The sequence below is a fragment of the Apodemus sylvaticus genome, chromosome 5 (assembly GCF_947179515.1).
Source record: "Apodemus sylvaticus chromosome 5, mApoSyl1.1, whole genome shotgun sequence".
Classification (NCBI taxonomy): domain Eukaryota; kingdom Metazoa; phylum Chordata; class Mammalia; order Rodentia; family Muridae; genus Apodemus; species Apodemus sylvaticus.
The window spans coordinates 9,898,042-9,915,968 of NC_067476.1; the positions used below are offsets into that span (position 1 = coordinate 9,898,042).

General features: G+C 52.7%; 1 protein-coding gene across 1 annotated transcript; it reads right to left on the reverse strand.

Moving 5' to 3' along the window:
* Positions 1-1,177: 1,177 nt before the first annotated feature.
* On the reverse strand, positions 1,178-16,091 carry Ptges (prostaglandin E synthase). Its single transcript, XM_052182127.1, has 3 exons — positions 15,880-16,091; positions 13,532-13,614; positions 1,178-4,609 (listed from the first exon to the last, which is right to left on the reverse strand). The coding sequence occupies exons 1-3, from the start codon at positions 16,006-16,008 to the stop codon at positions 4,360-4,362; spliced, it is 462 nt and encodes a 153-aa protein (XP_052038087.1). The 5' UTR covers positions 16,009-16,091; the 3' UTR covers positions 1,178-4,359.
* Between the last annotated feature and the right edge of the window lie 1,836 nt (positions 16,092-17,927).

Here is a 17,927-nt window from a genome sequence, read left to right on the forward strand (position 1 = left end):
TTTGTTTTGTTTTTGTTTTGTTTTGTTTTGTTTTTTTTGATGTTTTGAGACAGGGTTTCTCTGTGTAGCCCCAGCTCTCACTTTGTAGACCAGGCTGGCCTCGAACTCAGAAATCTACCTGCCTCTGCCTCCTAAGTGCTGAGATTAAAGGTATGCACCACCACTGTCCATAGAGACAGTCTTAAGCAGCTCACAGACCCCTCAAAATTCCATATAACTGAAGATAACATTGAAACCTCTGATTCTCCTGTCTCCACCCTTCTGAGCCCTGGGATTGCAGGTATGGGACTTTAAGAAAAAATAGCTGTGAATCCAGTGAGAGCCACAGAGAGGCTGAAGCACAATTGCTTTGAGTTTGAGGCAGCCTGGCCTATTTTGAGTTCTAGGCCTGCCTAGGCAATGTAATGAGTTATAGGCTACCCTGGGCTACAAGATGAAATATATGTGAGCTGGTGTGGTGGCCCTAGCCTGTAATTCCAGTAAGTACATGCCATGCACTCTGGGAAGTTAAATACCCAATGGCCAGGGCTGACTGAATAAAGGGCAGTGTCCAGGAATGGCTAGGCCGTTGGCACATCTGCCGTCTCAGCTCTCAGGACGGCTGCAAATCCATGGCCAGAGTGGGGGCCGCAGATTATATGGGCCAGCGAGATAACTCAGCAGGTCAGGGCATTTGCCGCCACGCCTGGAGATCTCAGGTCAGTCTCCGGGTGCATGAGATGGAAGGACAGAACGGGTCTTGCTCTCCATTGTACTCTGACCTCTACATACCTATCACGATATGCATGTACCCACATGTACACACGCAGAATACCAGACAGCCAGCCTGGCTACTGGCCCTTGGGTTTCTATGAACCCCAACTTGGCTCTGTCCTCCCTCTGATCCCTCAGAGGGTAGGGAATGTCCCAAGATACTGGGCACCAACTAGGGACAGCTGTGGCTTCCCAGGTTCCTAGAGGCCCAGTAAGCTTTCACCCAACTCCTATGTCTGGGACTCTAGGGCTCCAGGCTGATCTTCAGTTGACTCCTCCCTGGGACCCCATGAGCCCAGGCACACCAGTGTCGGATCCTAGGATCAGGAGGAACTGGTCCTGTGTGGGTGGAGTTTGGGGAAATGGATGCTGTCTTAGTTAGGATTTCTATCACTGTGAAGAGACACCATGACCACAACAACTCTTACAAAGGAAAGTGTTTAATTGGGGCTGGCTTACAGGTTCAGAGGTTCAGTCCATTCTCATCATGGTGGGAAGCATGGCCTGAAGGCAGACATGGTGCTAGAGAAGGAGCTCAGAGTTCTACATCTTGATCTGAAGGCAGCAGGAGACTACCCACTAGGCTCTCTTGAGCATATGAGACCCCAAAGTCCACCTTGACAGTGACACACCTCCTCCAACAGGGCCACGCCTCTTAATAATGCATCTCCTTCTGGGGTAAGCATTCAAACATGAGTCAACTGGGGGGGTCATTCCTATTCAAACCACCACAAATGATCTCAGACAAGAGACCAGGTCAGAAAATAAGGAAGTGAGAGATACTGGTGTGGAAGCAGGGCTTGAGGCTACAGGCGCTGTGTGTTGCAGCCTCCAGCTGGATCGGCACATGGTACCACCAAGCTGCCTCCCTGGACAATGCTCTGCCCTGTGCTGTGGGCTGGACCACCTGTCTTGAGCCCAGATTTGCAGCCAGGAGATCACTCCCTGCATCCCCTACCATGAGGGCTGGACCAGAATAGGCCATTAGGTCCTGTCTCTGTTCCTGCCAGCTGCCCAACCACTGTCCCCACCTCCCAACCGCTGTCCCCACCTCTCTCCGACTTTGAACACAGCAAGGGAACTCCTGACCACCTTAATGGTCCCAACTTCACACTCCTCAAATTCTAACTTCATACCATGACATACCTGTGCTAACTTCTTTGTTTTTGAGACAAGGACTCACTGTGTAGACCAGGCTGGCTTCCAACTCGGACATTCTTCTGCCTGTCATCTCCCATGGATGCTGGATTAAAGGTGTGCACACTTGAATCTCTTTACACTTCCTGGTCAGCATCAGAGTGACACCCCCCCCCCCTCCATTGGACAGCCCAGCAGGGATCAGAGGACCTTCTTACTCCACATGAGGCTGTCACTGTCCCTTGCTTGCTGCCTTTCCCACTGCAGTGCCAGGGAACAGGCAAGAACAACAAAACAGCAGACCCTGGCCTCCATCTTGCAGGCCCCACAGCAGGCAGACATTGTGGGTGATATGCGTTCTGCACCAGGCAACTGGCAGGTTCTTACTAGAATACCTGGCTCTCACAATTCCACCTTCCTGAGAGGAAAACACTGAAATAGATCAATATTCATCTGCCCTGCCTGGACCTCTCAACCCCTATCTTTCCTGGGCCCCACCTTGCAAAGTTTCAATTGTCCTAGCCCGGGAATTCAGGTCAAGTCTTCTTGGACCCCTGAATCTCTCATCTAGAAAGCTAAAATGGATCTGGAAAGATGGCTCGGTGGTTAAGAGCACTGGCCGCTCTTCAAAGAACATAGGTTCAAGTCCCAGCACTGACACAGTGACTCACAACTGTAACTCCAGATCCAACACCCTCTTCTGGCCTCCATGGGCACCAGGTACACATATGATACAGACATACATTTATACAGAACACCCATCTATATAAAATTAAAATGCTGAAAAAAAAAAACTTTCACCTGAATTCGCCTGGTCATATCTAAAATGCAGAAATGCCTCCTTCTTAAAATTATTTTAAGTATTAATTGGGGCATTGGGAGGGGGCAATGACAGATGAAGGTCACTTCCAGCCTAATGTTCAGTGACAGATGACACTCAAGAGGGCCCCCCCCCCCCCCCATCTACAGTTTTTGTTCTCTCAGATGGGCACTTCAAGAGCAAAGGTTTCATCTCACCACCAGAGGGCAGTGCTGTTCACTTCCTGTACACCATCCCCGACTTTGAGAGGCTGAAGCCTGGGGGGAAAGGGGGGAAGGGGGAGGGGGCTTTCCAGCAAAAACCCCTCCCCAAGCCCAAGGAGCAGGTCTGGGGCACAGGGCTTGCCCTGCAGGGAGGAGAGGTAGTGTGGCTAGGCCTTGGCTGGAAAGCCTAGGAACCTGGCACACCAGGTTCTGGAGCAGACCCTGTACCTGCAGGTGGTCACATCTCTGTAGAGCAGAAAGCCAGCCTCCTCCTAGGTGACAGAGCTGCAGGAAGAGTCACCACTTGGCAGGCAGGATTTGGACACCCGTGGATCCCAAGCCAAACATCATCTTGTCAGGGAGCTCCTTGCTGAAGAAGGACTTCTCTGGAGCAGCCTGGCGGAGTGTGATTTCTACAAAGAAGTCGCCTGCGCTGGCTTGGCACTGTGGTGGTGCAGGCCTGTAATCTCAGCACTTAGGACAGGTAGGCTGTTAGCTCAAGGTTGTCCAGACTACATGGTAACCTTGAGGCCAACTTGGGCTAAGGGAGATCTTGTCTCACAAAAGGTAAACACATGCACATCAGAACCTGGAAATTCCCAGTAGGCACCAGGCCAGCTGGGACAGCATGGGACTTAGACACCGAACATTCACAGGTCACACTCTGCTGTTTAATGACTAAACCTGGGCAGGACCCTGGAGGGACACCACACATACACAAGTGAGATTTTCCACAGGAGTAGACATTTGGCATCTTCAAACCTCGCAGATACTGAAGAAGCCCAAAGTTCCTTTTCAGCAGCTGGTCAAAGCCATCCTTAACTTTCAGTCTTTGAAGGAGCCAAGGCTGGGTAGCCCACAAGCAGGCTGAGCTATGAACACTCTCACTACCCTGAGCCTGTGCTACCTAAGACACTCAAACGACACAGGGAGGTATCAACAGGGGACAGGGAGGCTCTGACCTGCCCACCACTGAAAAAACAGGGAGCTGGCCACTGCTGGGCCTCTTGTGAGGACGTCCTCGGACACACACCAGCCAGGTGTCTCCTCTGGCTGGACCAGAATTGTAGGTAGGCTGTAGGTAGGTCTGAGAAGCCTTCATTTTTAGCCCTATATGGAATGATGACTCTGTCGGACAATCCTCTGCCCTTTCTTTTATGAGTAAGAGGGAGTGTAGGGTGATGTTTAAGGCATTTTGTGAGGTCAAGGAAGTTCTGTCGATCTCGACAGCTCATCCATAAGTGGTCCTAATCAGGCACTTCACTCAGGATCCCGAAAGGCTAGGAGACACACAAGTGCACACTGTGTGCAGAGAGCCACACACCGAGGTTAGCCAGGAACCCAGGACCTGCACCCATCCCTAGTCTAGAAGGGACACCGAGTCCTCAGGTTCAGCCTTCATGGCTCCATCCCCGCTGTGGTAGCTGAGGAGGTTTCAGTCGCTGGTCACAGATGGTGGGCCACTTCCCAGAGGATCTGCAGGGCCATGGAGAAACAGGCGAACTGGGCCAGGACATAGGCCCCGGAGCGAATGCGTGGGTTTAGCTTGCCCAGGTAGGCCACGGTGTGTACCACACGGCCTGTGAGGACAACGAGGAAATGTATCCAGGCGATCAGAGGGTTGGGTCCCAGGAAGGAGTAGACGAAGCCGAGGAAGAGGAAAGGGTAGATTGTCTCCATGTCGTTGCGGTGGGCTCTAGGGATCAGAGGGTTACAGTTAGCAGGCTTAGTGCTGAGGCTCCCAACACACCAGGAACCTTCTGGAACCGCCAGATACCCCAAACCCTTCCTGCCCAATAAGCCAGATGCTGTGGAGCCAAGGAGGACAGCCCAGAAGTGGCTTTGGCTGCAGCTCAAAGCCCTGTTAAAGGGCTTGGCCAGAGAGGCTGCCTGCCGCTGGATTGGTGCTTGTACGGGCCCAGCTTTTCCCACAAACCCCACAGTCCCTTCTGTCCCTTAGACACCAGGCAGAAAAAGGAGGATTCAGAGGACTGGGGTCTGAGGTGAGTGACAGGCACGCTCTGAGGCAGGGCCTGAGATCCACCTGCCCTCTGAGGGCAGGAGTTGAGCTGTGTCTCCTGCTGGTCTCCATCTCTTTCCAAGCTAACCAAGCAACATCTTTGCAGAGATAACCGTAGGATTCTTTCATTTATCAGCTCAGTCAAGCACAGGACTCTGGCGAGGCCCTCCCTTCCCTCAAGCACGCCATCTGGCTCTTTGGTGAAGAGGCCTATGCCATAAACATGAGCCGAGGGAGAAAACTCCACCACTGCTGCTCAGTTCCCAAGAGCCCCTTGGACTGTCCCCGCTCTCTAGGACAAATGAAACAGGCAGTCAAACCACCCTCTTCTGGAGAAGTGATCGCCCGGAGCCATCAATGAACGCTTAGATAAACATGAACCCAGTGGCCGAGTCTTGACCTTTCCCAGGACGGGCCCCAGTTCAGTATGGGGACGCCAGGACTTGCAGCTGCAGTCCATCCAAGCAGCAGCCCAGGCCAACAGGCCAGCCCAGCCTGGCCCAGCGCTCTTGTGGTGACCGACTTCAGTGGCCTCGTCTTGTTTCCCATTGCTAAAGAGAATCTTAGCAAGGGGCCAGCAACTTTTTACTGAGTAGAAGAAAGTAGGGAGAGTCAAGCAGAGGTCTGGAGCACCCAGCACCCCGATGCTGCAGGGGACCGGGGCAGTAGTCAGGGGTGGATATGTGTTACAGACTAAAGGATGGGAAACTAGCCAGGCAGGGAAAGGATCTCCTTGGGAAGTACCCAGCATATGCAAAGGTCCTGCGGTCAGAACAGCAGCACAGAGTTCAAAGGTGACCTGTTTGCCCGAGTAAAGTACACAAGAGGGAAGTGAGGCAGAGGAGTAGGAGTAGGGTGGCTGGGAATGCAGGAGGGAAATGAAATTCACCCAAGGACATAAACATTCCTGAGGTGGGGATGGAGCTTAGTGGGTGGAGTGCTCATTCTGAGCTCTGCTTAAGACAGGGGGTGCTGGAAATGTTTATGATCAAAAGCTCAAGGTCTGGAGTGACGGCTCAGCAGCAAAGCTCACTTGGTGCTCTTGTAGAGGACCCAGGTTCAAATCCCAGCACCCCTATGGTGGGTCACAACCATCTGCAGCTCCTGCAGCTCCAATTCCAAGAAATCTGACGCCTTCCTCTGGCCTCAGATGGCACCGCACACACAGTGCACACAGACATGCAAGCAAGCAAACACACATACAATAAAAATGATTAAATCTTGGGTCATACTCAGCTACGTAGTAAGTTGAGGCAGGGCTGAGCTACATGTAAGACTTTCTTTAAAATAAAAGGGGGGGGGGCGTCTCAGTGGACAATCACGAGGACCAGAGTTCAAATCCCCACTACTCATATTTAGAACAAGACAAACCCTGGGTGTAACTACAAGTGCTTATGACCCTAGTGGGAAGGATGGGAACAGGGGATTGTCCTTGTCCTAGTTCCCCGGTCAGTCAGTGAGAGACCCAGCCTTGAAGAGCCTCATCTCTGCACACCCACACCTCCCTCTCAGTCTCTCTCTCTCACACACACACACAAACACACTACAGACAAACTAACAAATGCATGCATATACAGACATACACCACACACAAATGTCTGCACACACAAACACACACACACACATACCACACACACATACCACACACACACACTCACACACACTCCCAACAGGGCCTGGAACTTTCCCAGATATTGCACCTAGGCTCTTCTTCCTGAGACCCATCTGAGTGACTCTTCCTTCTCCTTTCCCCCTGCACCATAACCTTGTGACCCAGACACAGGGCAAATCTGTGTGCCTGATTAGGGCAGCGCTCAGCCTGTTGTGGGGGATTCTACAGTGGCCCACAACACAGGGTGACGGGCATGGATGGACTCTGGGGTCTGACCACAGGGAAGGGTAGGAGACCTAAAAGCTAGAACCATTGACTCCCCACACAAGCCAGTCTGGAACACCCTTGAAAAGAAAAATAACCAGTCTCAGATTGTTAGGATTCCAAACTCCACCCCATGATTACCTGGCAACAGCCAGGTAGGCCTGGCCCACTATAAAAGGGGCTGCTTGCCCCCTCCTCTATTGCTTTTGCCTCTCTCTTTTGCTTCTTACCCTCTTGCTCCCCCTCTCTCCCTCTTCCCTCCTCCCATCTCTCCACGTGGCCATGGCCGGCCTCTACTTCTCTGCTCTCTCCTTCTCTCTGCCTTTCTCTGCCTCTACTACCCTCTTAACTCCCCTCCCATACCCTGAATAAACTCTATTCTATGCTACACCGTTGTGTGGCTGGTCCCTGGGGGGGTGGGGGAAGGGGTGCCTTGGCACGGCCGAGACATCCCCTTCCTCCACACCTCACCACACCCCATAGAACATGTTTTTTGTGCCGCTTTATCTTTTTATAATCACAACACAGATGAACTCTGCCTAACACAGGGAGCTATGAAACACATGAGCATGTGAGAGTGTTGGGGAAAGCATGGTGAGGGGGAGGGGCTCAGTACCAGACAGCCTCCTCCTTCATCTAAGGGCGCTGAGGGCTGGGAGACCTTCCCTCTGTCAAGTGTCCTATGAAGAACCGAGTTTAATTCCCAGAAGCCACATGAAAAGACCACGCGCTCTTGGGCCCACCTGGAATCCTAGTTCACAGGCAATGAGGCAGGAGGCTCCCTTATATTCACAGGCTGGCTGGCCTAGCCTAACTCCAAGTTATGAAGTCTTGTCTCTGGAAACCAGTGCGACAGCACCTGAGAAACAGCAGCCCAGACTGGTCCCTGGATGCAGAGCATGTGCAAGCTTGGCTCCACCGAGGGGTTAAAAGCGAGAGTGCTGGCTCACACCTGAATTCTAACACTTGTAAGGCTGAGGCAGGAGGATTACTGTGAACTAGGAGTTCAAGGTCTGCCCTGACTACACAGCAGCTTTGCAGTTAGCCTGGGCTACATGAGGCCCTGTCCCAAAATAAAAACGGAGAGCTGGAGATGGCTCGGCGCCTGAGAGCACTGACTGCTCTTGCAGAAGATGCCAGTTCCTTCCAAGCACCCACATGGTGGCCCACAACTGCCAGTTCCAATGGGATGGATGTCTTATTCTGCCCTGAGAGGACTGTGTGTATATGGTGCACACGCGCATGCACATACATACGCTTATGTGCAGACAAAACACCCATACACATAAAGATAATTTTTTAAGGCTAAGAATATGGCCTACCTAGTATAACCTTGTCAAGCAAATTAAAAGACCCTGGGTTCAGTGCCCCGCAGCACGTCCCCAAGCCAGGGATGGTGCACATGCCTGTAATTCTAGCATCCAAGAGGTAAAGGCACAGTAGACCAGAAGCCCAAGGCTCTCTTTAGCTGCATAGAGTTAGAGGCCATCCTGGGACCTGAGACTGTATCAATAAACAAAACCAGACCAGATTGAGAACAAATAGGAGCGAACCTGTAGACCGGGTAGGGAAGTTTGGGGATGTGGGTAGGAGGAGGGGGTTCCTCTTCTGTATGGCTTGTCCCCAGGTTGGGGACGAGGGCCTGGCAGAGAAAACACATCACCCTGACTCCTCTCCAAGCAGCAAAGGGGTGGCCATGCCGGAGAGGTGGCTGGGAGGAGGCTAGAGCTCTGACCCAGCACCTCCCTCCCTCCCTGTCTGAAGCCACAATGGAGCCTCACAAAGCCGCAGTGGTGCAGGGGGCAGGGAGGAATGGGGAAACCAGGATGTGGAAAAAACAAGTTCACCTGTCCTTCCCTGCAGGAGCCAAGCCGAGGCATGGAGGGAATCACGTACAGGGAAGCGGACGGTGTGTCACTCCCGTGTGCCACGCCCATAATAACCACGTTGCAGAGGGAGGCAAAGGCTGCCCAAAGCCAGTTCCCAGCAGCCGAGGCGAGGCCCGCACAGCCCCCTGTGGCGTCAGGCCTGCCCCTCACCCTCAACACCCGTCGGAACAGGGCTGCTTTACTGCGGCTAGTGGCAGCGGTGCGGGGAGACCTCTGGTGACCCCAGGCCAGGGCGACGGCAGCAGCTGGCTGCAGGCTCAGCACCCTGTTTCTGCCAGCTCACCCCGCCACCCAGCCCCTCCGCTGCCGCACGCATGCACGGGACGTGAGCTCAGGGTTCACGGAGCTTAGTGCCAAAGGGGGAGGTGCAGGGAGGAACTCGGCAAGGGGCGGGGCTGCGGCAATGGGGTGCTGAGGCTTAGTCCTCCTGCAAGAGGAGGTTTACAGCCTCGGGGCCAGACCTTGGCAAACCACTTTCGTCTCTACAGATAACACCACTCTCCTCAACGTTGGGGCGCTGTGTGCTGGTACCCAGAGAACAAGGAAAAGCAGGATGCCGGACTCTGTTACCACCCCTTCCCATCACGGCCACTTCCAAATCACTAGCCCTGGTCTAGCCCTGGCTGTGGTTGTTCCTTGTCCTCCCCAAGCTGATAATCTGCCACAGGCCCTCACCCACTCTCCTGAGAAATGGGGGTTTCCACCAGGGGCCACCAGCTCTGACTGCCTCCAAGGAGCTCTGAGGTCACAGGCAGCTGTCCCTCCCTCTCTGAGCCTGTGTCCACGGTTGAGAAATGGACAGAACACTGCCCTTTGAGGAGCAGAGGAGGCCCAAGTTCCTGGCAATCTGCCTTCCTCAGACTAAAAGCCCCAACAGTGATGAGAAACAGGAGGAGGCTGTTGTTCAGGTGTTCCCCTTGGGGAAACAGCCCTGTGCTAAAATTCCCACACAGCTGTAGGCAGAAACATCCCCATCTGCAAACTTAGGCAAGATGTCTTGGGAGGAAAGGGTGGCAGGTACCTGTTCAGGAAAGCTGGGGCTTGTTCTGACTGGGACTGCGAAAAAGGAAAAAACAGATCTGCTTACAGGATAGCTGGGGTGGGAGGGCTGTGCTCTCCACCCAGAGTTTATCCTGTGTAAGACCAGGCCGGGGTTAGCAGGTCTCTGAAGGAGAGCGGGTCTCCAACTGTAAGCCGGCGGGCTGCAGCTTCTAGTTCTTACACAACCTGCCACTGTTTGCACTGGGACCAGGGGAAGACTTTGCAGCCTTACCCACCCCTCACCCTCCCACCCCCAACCCCCTCACCCCACACCCCGACCCCCAGTGGATCTGAGGCTTTAACCGTTGGCTTGGACGTTCCCACGTCAACAGTATACACTCAGGACTTGACTCACTGCTCCTTACACATTCACACAGGCCTCTGTCGCTCCCCACAGTTGCCTGGCGTGGTCCGTGCAAGCCTCTGCTATCACACTGTGCGACTAAGGCTGGCTTTGAACTCCTGCCTCTGATATCTCCTCAGGCCAGAATTCCAGAGGTGTGAGGACACTACAGGGGGCCACCGGTGCATTCTTCTTTTTAATCTTAAAAAACATTTTAGGCCAAGTTTGTACCTTTAATTCTAGCATTTGGGAGGCAAAGGCAGGCTGATCTCTGTGACGTGGAGGACCGCTAGGCTACACAGAAAAACCCTGCTCCAAAAAAACAGAACCAACAACAAAATTATTCTATTGTATGATCTGTGTGAGTATTCTGCCTGCATGTATGGATGTGTACCACATGTGTACCTAGTACCCGAGGAGGTCAGAAAAGAGCACCATGTGGGGGCTGGGAATCGAACCTGAGACCTCTGCAAGAGCAACAAATACCCTTATCCACTGTACCCTTCCTGCCACTTCAGTTCCATTCTTTAATCACGGTCCCCGGATGCCCCAGAGCCAGGCTGGTTTGTCTCCAGCATGTACTAATCTGCAAAGCAGATTCATGATCCAGGATCCAGCCTTCATGCTTCCTGTGTTCACAGCAGGGAGGGTCAAGGGCCCTGCCCTGGTTCTGATTTAACTTTCCCTATTCCACCTCATCTCCAGCCAGTGCTTTATTTTATATGAGTACACTGTAGCTGTCTTCAGACACATGAGAAGAGGGCATTGGATCCCATTACAGATGGTTGTGAGCCACCATGTGGATGCTGGGAATTGAACTCAGGACCTCTGGAAGAACAGTCAGTGCCCTTAACCACTGAGCCATCTCTCCAGCCCCTACACTTTCTTCTTCAAGATAGGGCCTCACTGCCGGGTCCATGGTGGTGCATGCCTGTAATCCCAGCACACTGGGAGGCAGAGGCAGGTGGATTTCTGAGTTCGAGGCCAGCCTGGTCTACCGAGTGAGTTCCAGGACAGCCAGGGTTACACAGAGAAACCCTGTCTTGAAAAAACAAAAAACAAAAACAAAAACAAAACAAAAAACAAAAAACAAAAAAACCCCAAAAAACAAAAAAGATAGGGCCTCACTGCTCAGCTTTGATTGGCTTGGAACTCACTATGTAGATCAGGCTGGACCCAAATTCACAGAGATCCTCCTGCCTCTGCTTCCCAAGTAGTGGGATTAAAAAGATTGCTACCACTGTCTTCTTTCTTCCTTCCTTCTTTCCTTCCTTCTTTTCAGAAGATAAGGGTCTCATGTAGCCCAGGCTAGCCTCCAACTCTATTTTAAACACACACTCTACCAAGCTAAACTTCATCTCCAACCCTCAACTTTCCGTGATGTTCTGTGGAGTCAGCGGGGTTCCTGAGCTACCTTGGTGTCCAGCCTCCCCCCCCCCAGCCCAGGTACCTATTAAGTCCTAAAAGAAGCTTCAGGGATTCAGGGAGTGGATTTCTACAGCATCCATAGGTGGGAACATTCAGAAAATGCTAGATGGAGTGCCAACCATTCCAGCTGCAGTTCTAGAGAGGATACGAAACGAAATCCTGGCTAGAGAGATGGCTCAAGGGTTACAAGCGCTTATTTCTCTTGCAGAGGACCACTGGAATCAATGCCCAGAACCCACATGGAGGCTTACAGCCATCTGTAAACGCAGTTCCAAGGGATCCATAGGTGCACATATGTGCTGCACATATTTACATGCAGGGAAAACATTCATACATATATAATATAAGGCAAATTAAAAAAAAAGTAAGATCCACTGGGTAGAGGGAAATGCTGGAGTTCCTCATAGGTCTTTTGTCTTCCCTGAATAAGGTTATACCTTAGGAGACAGCAAAACACACACACACACACACACACACACACACACACACACACGTTGTTGACTGGCTGGGATCGCTGCCCAGATCACTGGCTTTCCTTCGCTCAGAAGCTCAGAGTTGCCTCGACAACCAAGTCACCAGTATAGGGTCATGGTTGGGCATGGCTGTTTATTCATGGAACCAGCCAGTGCCTGGTACCAGTGCCTGCCACATAGTAGGTGCTCATTAAACAACTAATGGACACCGCCAGAACACATGCGGCACACATACGGATTAGCCAGTATTTCTGTTGGAAAGGATGAGTAGCCTGAAGTCTCACTTCCTATGACACGTTGCTGACATTTTTTAAAAACCACAAGTGTGTACATTATTGTCAGTGGCTAAGGAAAACATAAGGAAAGTCTCCGGGACTTTGTTTTCAGAGGGGAATTCTGTTATGGAAGCAACAGCGTCACACCCATGTCTGCCTGAGGCAGGGGCTGCGCTGGGAGCTGTGTGGGCTGGTCTGTTTCACATCTCACCGGTTCAGCCGCTCATCTTCCTCACTGTTATCACCCCAGTACCCCCTCTTCACTCTGGATTACCGATGAGGCAGCAAAGAAACAAACATTCCCAAATGCCAATTCTGAGCCAGCTGCTAAAAATCGACTTTGGCTTTGCCTTATGAGTCTGCACTTTAACCTCTAGCCTAGACCAGCCTGGAACTCAAGGAAATTCTCCTGCCTCAGCCTCCAAAACGTTGTCATCATGGGTGTGTGTCACAATACCTAGCCTTAAGACTCACTTTAAAAATGATTTTTACATCTGAACAGTGGTGATGCTCTCAGGAGGCAGAAGCAGGCTGATCTCTGAGTTCGAGGCCAGCCTGGCCTACAAAGTGAGTTCCAGGACAGGCAAGGCTGTTAAACATTGTAACCCTGTCTCAAAAAACCAATATAAGGCAAGTGGGTGGTGGTGGTGGCGGCGGCGGCGGCGGTGGCGGCGGCGGCGGCGGCGGCGGCGGCAGTGGTGGTAGTGGCAGCGGCGGCAGCAGCAGCAGCAGCAGCACATGCCTGTAATCCCATCACTCTGGGAGGCAGAGGCAGGCAGATTTCTGAGTTGGAGGCCAGCCTGGCCTATAGAGTGAGTTCCAGGACAGCAAGGGCTATACAGAGAAACCCTGTCTCAAAAAAACCAAATCAAGCCGGGGTGTGTGTGTGTGTGTGCACTCCTTTTTTTTTTTTTTTTTTTTTTTTTTGGATTTGGTTTTTTCAAGACAGGGTTTCTCTGTGCAGTCCTGGCTGTCCTGGAACTCACTCTGTAGACCAGGCTGGCCTCGAACTCAGAAATCTGCCTGCCTCTGCCTCCCAAGTGCTGGGATTACAGGTGTGCGCCACCACTGCCCCGCAAGCCATCAGTCTTGAACTAATTTTGTAATTCCAGATCATGAGAATTTGTTTTTCCAAGACAAAGGTAATGAGTTAAACTATAGCAGTCTGAGAGGAGGAATCAGACCTACAGACACTCTTAGGCACACAGGGAACTCCCAAGGACAGGTGCCAGCCTGGTCTGTGGCCAAGTCCCAGACAGTGACAGGTACTCACCTGAGGCAACGCTCCACATCTGGGTCACTCCTGTAATACTGCAGGCCTCCACGCTTCAGTGCATCCTCAGGGTTGGCGAAAGCCTGAAACACAGTAGCTGAGGATCACCACCATGAGGAGGGTCCTGTCTGAGGACAGGGCTTGGGGGCTGGGCAACAGTACAGCCACCTAGGGACCTAGACATTCACCTTGCTCCCCTGAACCTCTTCCCTGTGCCACAGAACCAAAGCTCACGGTAAAGGAAACTCAAGGTGAAAACACCCTCCTGCCCTGGCTCAGAGGATAAGAGAGACCATCGGACTGGAGCTCGCTGTGACTAGCTAGTCTAGAATACACTCAGGAGGGGCTCAAGGTCCTGCTTGCCCAGCATCAGTCCCTCCCTGGGTTCCATTCCCAGAACCTCAAAAAGTCAGTTAAAATAAGTTAACACCAGAGCATAGTAGCTCAGGCCTTTAATACCAGCCCTTTAGAGGCAGAGAGGTAGGTGGATCTCAGTGAGTTCGAGGACAGCCTGGTCTACAGTTAGATCCTGTCTCAAAAGATTAGAACAAACAGCTAGGCAGAAGCCATTAGGGGCTCTCAAGAACCTGGTCAGAAGCGAGGCCCCTTGATGACCCCCCGGGTTCTGAAGCACCCTGCTCCCCAGCAGCCTCATCTGTAAACTCAGGATGAAATGGAGCACCTGGGCCTCAGTGGGAAAGCCAAGGAAGGTGCTAGTCTCTCTCGCTGAAAGGGAGAATAGAGGCCCTAGGTCCTACTTCTGTCTTTGAGGGCCTCTGCTCGCGACTGACTCGCAGCTGACTAAAGCTGCCCCATCCACTCCGGTGACATCTGAATAGTCCAGTGTAAACTGTGAGGTGAGCAAGGCCCACAGAGCTTCACTTTGGACTGTCCCTGGAGCCCCAGCCAGCAGATGAGCCTCCTCCTGCCGTGCCTGAGAAAAATGTGAAACGAAATAGAAAAGCCAGGATCTCCTACCCAGAATTCCTCCCTCCGGTCTCCAAAGCCCCCAACTCTGAGGGCCCAGCCTTGCCACCAATAGAGTTCCTGTAATCAGATATCAGGGAGTCACCTCTAGTAGGTCAAGGGCAGCTCAGCAAGCACTTCCAGGAAGGACCTGGGGCTGCTGCTCTTCGCAGCAAATTCCAGTCGGAACCAGTCTTAAGGACCAGCATGGGTGGTGTGTGTGTTCACATTCAAGTCTCCAAGTTCACTGAGAGGGACCCTGAGCTTCCTCTCAACTGCCCACATCTCCAGGCTGCCGGGGAGAGGATCCTGAGTCAGCTCCCATCCTCTCTGGAGAGTAATCAATCCCCTGGTCCCTCTTGGCGGAAATAGAGGCCCCCAGAGCCCAAAGCAGAGGAGGTTTCCCTCACCCCTTCATCCCCCATCAACGGGAGAGGAGCACAGGAGGAATCAGGTTCTGGTCCAGAGAGTTAACTGCAGAGGGGATGTAAGGAGCGGGCAGTGGGCAGGCATCTCCTCAACTCAAGCTTCTTACTGGAAAACCTAACTCCTACCGCCTTCCCTGGTAGTAATTTAGTGCTCAACTTTGGGGGCCCTACAGAAGGCACAAGAACGGAATGTAGTTATCTCTCTCTGGCATCTGTGTCCCGGGACAAACCAAAGCAGAAGAATGAGAGACAGTCAGTAAGTGGTGGCCCAGCCTTTATTCCTGTCAGTACCTGCCCCAGGGGCTGAACCTGGCAGGAGGGCATGAGGCCCACCCGGAACCCCTCCTGATCCCATACTCCAGGCCCCTCGCCTGAGGGCTGGACAAATGTTGCTTTAGGGAAAGTGCCTGTAAAGAACGATGCTTCGTGCGGTTCTGCTTTCCAGAAGTTTCCAATGGACCCCTGGAAGGGGTCCGGAAGCCCTGGCCACTCCCACCAGCTCCGGGTAGGTTCTTTCACTTCGGTTTCTTTGCCGGGACTGGGACCAGAGAATACAGTCTGTGGTGGCTCTGCGGGTGCCACGAGTGTATGCGACGTCCATGGGGAGTGGGAATTTCCACGGAAAGACTTCTTAGGCTCCTGCTTTGCCAGTTCCCACTCCACCCAGATAGGAACTCTCCGTGCCTACCGGGAAACTGCCAGGTCCGAAGACCTCGCTGTCAAGAGTCCCTGTGGTCCACTCGCGAGGGAACCCCCGAGTGCGCTCATACCAGGAGCTTTCTGAAAACCAAGGCAGCTTCCAGAAGGGCTGCGGTGGCGGCAGCTTTGAAGCAGCTCCCACTGCACGCTGGCATGCACATCTGGGCCACGTTTGTCAGTCCCCAGACTTTCTTGCAGGGAAAAGCCAGCAGAGTGCTGATCCCTTCTCCTCCTGCCCCCCCCCCCCCAACCTACCTTCTTCCGCAGCCTGACTTGGCCTGTGATGACCGCCACCGCGTACATCTTGATGACCAACAGTGTGCTGCAGAGCAGAAAGGCCGGGAGCACCTGGCTGTGCTCCATCCGCAGGCCCAGGGAAGACATTTCGGCTGGCCGGCCCGGGCTTCAACTAGGGAACACCCGGACTGAGAGTGAGACTGTCCCACAAGGAGGCTTACGGAGAGGAGGAGGCGGACCAAGCCCTGAGTAGGCGGTCGCCCCCGCCCACTCCCCGCCCACCCTGATCACCCGCAGCAGGCCCTTGCTCAAGTCCTGGAGGAAACCAGAGACTTCTACTCCAAGTGCAGGGTGGGGGGTGGCAGGGGCGCAGAAAGGAGGTGTCCCACGCCGTCCTTGGCTCAGGACCATTGTTCTTTCCAAAGCCTCAGACTACATAGTCTGTTTTCTCACTTACCGTCAGGTCGCCGACCCCAGTCTGCAGATCACTGACCCATGCCACCTTCTGAAAGAGCAGGGCAGGTAGAGGGCGTGAGAACCTGAGAACCGGGCCATTTATGCTAATGTGTTGCCTCTGTGATGCTGGTCTCAAAGATTTGGAAGCAGGTTGTCTCTGCAAGATGGAAGGTGAGGAGACTGATCTTCTGCCATCCTTTAGCAGGACACAGACCCCCAATTACCAATGTGTGTGTGTGTGTGTGTGTTTTCATTTGGGTGTGTACATTTGCATATGGGTGGGGATATTGTGTGGAAGCCAGTAGCTGTTGTCACATGACTTTCTCAATTGCCCATCTTATCTTTTGAATTTCTTTTAAAATTACATTTATTTATTTATTGTGTGCCACAGTACCTGTTTGAAAGTCAGAAGATAACTTGCTAAAGTTGGTTTTGTTCTGCCGTGTGAGTCACAGGGATAGAATTTGGATCTCACTGGCCCAAGCACCTTACTTTTGTTTTCTTTTCTTTTCTTTTTTTTTTTTTTTTGAGAAAGAGCATGTGAAAGCGAGAGTGCAGGAGGGAGGAAGTGAGGGGGGGAGAGAGAGAGAGAAAGAGAGAGAGAAAGAACCTTACTAGAACCTTACTATCTAACCCCCCATGCCCCATGGCCTGGAACTCACAGAGAGTTCTGCTTCTGCCTCCTGAGTGCTGCTAGGGTTAAAGGCATGTGCTACCACTCGAGGCCCAAGTTCCTTTTTTTTTTTTTTTTTTTTTTTTTTTTTGAGCAGGGTTTCTCTGTGTAGCTCTGGCTGTCCTGGAACTTGCCCTGTAGACCAAGCTGAACCCAGAGATCCACCTGCCTCTGCCCCTCGAGTGCTGGGATTCCGGGCCTGTGCCACCACTGCCCCACCCTGTTACTTTTCGAGGGCTGATCTTCCACAGAGCCTGGAGCTCACCCTTCTGCTAGCCTGACAGGCCATCGAGCTCCGAGCATCCACCTGCCTCTGCTGCCAGCAAAATGCAAATATACATCCTTGTGTCTAGATGTTTAAGTGGGTTCTGGGGATCAGAACTCAGGCCTTTGTGCATCACCGACGAAGCCGATTTCCTCTTCCTTTCCCCCACACCTTCATTTTTCTCTCCTGACAGTATCTAAAATGCTGTCCTCAAACTCACCACTTAGCCTGTGTGACCTTGAAAAGCCCCCATCTCTGCAGCACTCAGGTGACAGGCTTGCACTGCCACCACTGCCACCAGGCTCTGTTCCCCAACCCCAGCTTCCAAGCTCCAGCAGTGACCCTGCGTGAAGTCACTTTGGCAGCAGTGGGAAGTGGGTGTACTTGTCCCAATGACTTCTTTAGAGTCCCCCTACCTTCCTAGGAGCCCTTTCCAGCAAAGAGCCTGACTTACAAAGACCCTCGATCCTCTGGCCTGCCCTGACTCACCCGTGTTTACTCACTGTTCCTTTCACTGGCTCTGGGGAGCACAGACGGTCTGGGGAGGAAAGGCAGTCTTCCCTGAGCTAGGAAAGGATAGTCATCTGGCCAAAGCAACAGCCTGGCCGTGCCTCAGAGCCACAGAGATCTGGGGGCAACTGGCCTGAATCTCACTCAGCGGGTAAATACAGC

Coding starts and splice junctions, on each gene's coding strand:
- Ptges (XM_052182127.1), bottom strand. CDS start 16,008: ATGTCTTCCCTGGGCCTGCGGATGGAGCACAGCCAGGTGCTCCCGGCC. Junction 13,615..15,879: donor AAGTCAGGCTGCGGAAGAAG/GTAGGTTGGGGG, acceptor ACTGTGTTTCAG/GCTTTCGCCAACCCTGAGGA. Junction 4,610..13,531: donor GATGTGGAGCGTTGCCTCAG/GTGAGTACCTGT, acceptor TCTGATCCCTAG/AGCCCACCGCAACGACATGG.